At 37.7% G+C, this 2,207-nt stretch overlaps 1 protein-coding gene across 1 annotated transcript; it reads right to left on the bottom strand.

Annotated features, from left to right (window-relative positions):
- Positions 124-1,093, bottom strand: LOC105163614 (extensin-2-like). Its single transcript, XM_011082027.2, has one exon. The coding sequence runs from the start codon at positions 1,069-1,071 to the stop codon at positions 124-126; it is 948 nt and encodes a 315-aa protein (XP_011080329.1). The 5' UTR covers positions 1,072-1,093.

Here is a 2,207-nt window from a genome sequence, read left to right as displayed (position 1 = left end):
AACTTTTTCTTATTAATTTGAATTAAAGAGAAGCAAAGGATATTGAACATGAAAGGACAAAACTCTGATACAAATTTAGGCATTTTGACGCAAACTGGAATAGAACAAGAGTCGGTTGTTGGCTTAATAACCCTTTGGAGGCGGAGGAGGTGAGTTGTAGTAGTAAGGCGGGGGTGGTGATGGTGATGGAGGTGGTGGAGAAGTATAGTAGTATGGTGGAGGAGGTGAGGGAGATGGTGGAGGTGGTGAGTTGTAGTGATATGGCGGTGGTGGTGAAGGTGATGGTGGAGGTGGTGACTTGTAATAGTATGCAGGAGGTGGTGGAGGAGAAGGAGACTTGTAATAATATTTCGGATGTTCTACATACTTTGGAGGTGGTGGCGAGCTGTAATAGTATTTTGGTGGTGGTGGCGACTTGTAATAATATTTGGGTTGCTCTACATGCTTTGGAGGTGGTGGTGACTTGTAAGAATATGCCGGTGGTGGAGGGGAGCTGTAATAGTACTTCTTTGGTGGTGGTGGAGGAGATTTATAATAATATTTCGGATGTTCTACGTATTTTGGAAGTTGTGGCAACTTGATAGAATATGGCGGTGGTGGAGGTGAGCTGTAGTAGTACTTCTTCGGTGGTGGAGGTGAGCTGTAGTAGTACTTCTTCGGTGGTGGTGGTGGAGATTTGTAGTAATACTTGGGATGTTCTACGTGCGTCGGAAGTTGTGGCAACTTAACAGAATATGGCGGTGGTGGAGGTGACCTGTAGTAGTACTTCTTCAATGGTGGTGGTGGAGATTTATAATAATACTTGGGATGTTTGACGTGCTTCGGAAGTTGTGGCAACTTGACAGAATATGACGGTGGTGGAGGTGAGTTGTAGTAGTACTTGGATGGTGGTGGCGGAGGCGATTTGTATAAATAAGGCAAATGCTTATGGTAAGGCTTGGGGTGGTGCTTTGGCAGTATTGAAGGATAAACATAGGGTTTATTTGCAGCCACCTGAGTGGCTGCAATGAAAAATGCCAAAGCAGTACATATGAATAAGGGGAAATGCCCTGGTTTTAGTAGGCTTCCCATTGTTGATTGGAGAACAGATTGAGTTGTGTAAAATGGAGCTATGCCTAATCCCTTATATACTGATTGCCTACACAAATTCTGCCTGTAATGAACAGTATTTTAATTGAAGTACATATATAATTAATGATAATTGAAGTACATATATAATTAATGATGGGAGACTACTTCCATTAGAGACTTTTCTTTGCTCTATGCACAGATGTGATTGCAACTAAGTTGCACCATCATTATGAGCTCCACTTAAATAATTATTTGAAAAGTCAGAACTTCAATATAAATCAATGAAGGTTTATACATCCAAAATCGTGCTCCCACGGAAGAACTAATTTTAGCTTTATATCACCATTTTTATTTTGTGTAAATTACACTTAAACCCTTCTAAAAATATAAAATTACACCTCTCCTGAAAAGCTTTTAGAATTATACTTGGACACCCTTCGATAATTTTTGTCTACAGTTATATCCCTTCCGTCAGGTATGGACGAAAAATATTGACGTCAACCAAAAATTTATATAAACTTTTAGTTTTACTCCGCATTTAATATCTCATATAATTTAACATTACTAAAATCATTCCTAATTTTTTAATTTTATAATTTTTTTATAATTTATTAATATATTTAATAAATTTGAATAAATAAATAAATTTATACATTTTAATAAATTTTTATTTATATTTAAATTAATTTAATGAAATTTTAATTAATCTTATCTATGAATTTAATTAATTGAATAAATATAAAATAATAGAATTTAATAAATATTATGAAATATGAATTATTAAAAAAATTATATTAATATAAAAAAGTATTTAATTATAAAAATAAAAAAAAATATAAAACGTAATCTAAACGCTCCTCGTTAGCGTCCTAATTCTTGCCCGGTCCGTCGGAGGCAGTGCTGTAGTCAACAAGAAGGCCCGCATCTCCCTCATCATGGCCATCATGTTGTCCATCGTTGCCTCAAGGCGGCCAATGCGGTCCTCCATGGTTGGGTTTGGCATTGGTGGTGGCCGGTGGCAGTAGGGGTGGCGATGGTGATGTGAATATGCGGTTCGAGACGTGGGCCTCGGAACCAAGGCCGAATACTCGATCCTTGTTCTTGCCCCTTACAGCCAGCCATATCTGCTGCTCCGT

The sequence above is a fragment of the Sesamum indicum genome, linkage group LG6 (genome assembly GCF_000512975.1).
Source record: "Sesamum indicum cultivar Zhongzhi No. 13 linkage group LG6, S_indicum_v1.0, whole genome shotgun sequence".
Taxonomy (NCBI): Eukaryota; Viridiplantae; Streptophyta; class Magnoliopsida; order Lamiales; family Pedaliaceae; genus Sesamum; species Sesamum indicum.
The sequence above is the reverse complement of the archived record's forward strand: the minus strand, read 5'-3'. Positions and strand labels throughout refer to the sequence as shown.

Excerpts from the sequence above, each read along its gene's own strand:
- LOC105163614 (XM_011082027.2), bottom strand. The coding sequence starts at position 1,071 with ATGGGAAGCCTACTAAAACCAGGGCATTTCCCCTTATTCATATGTACT.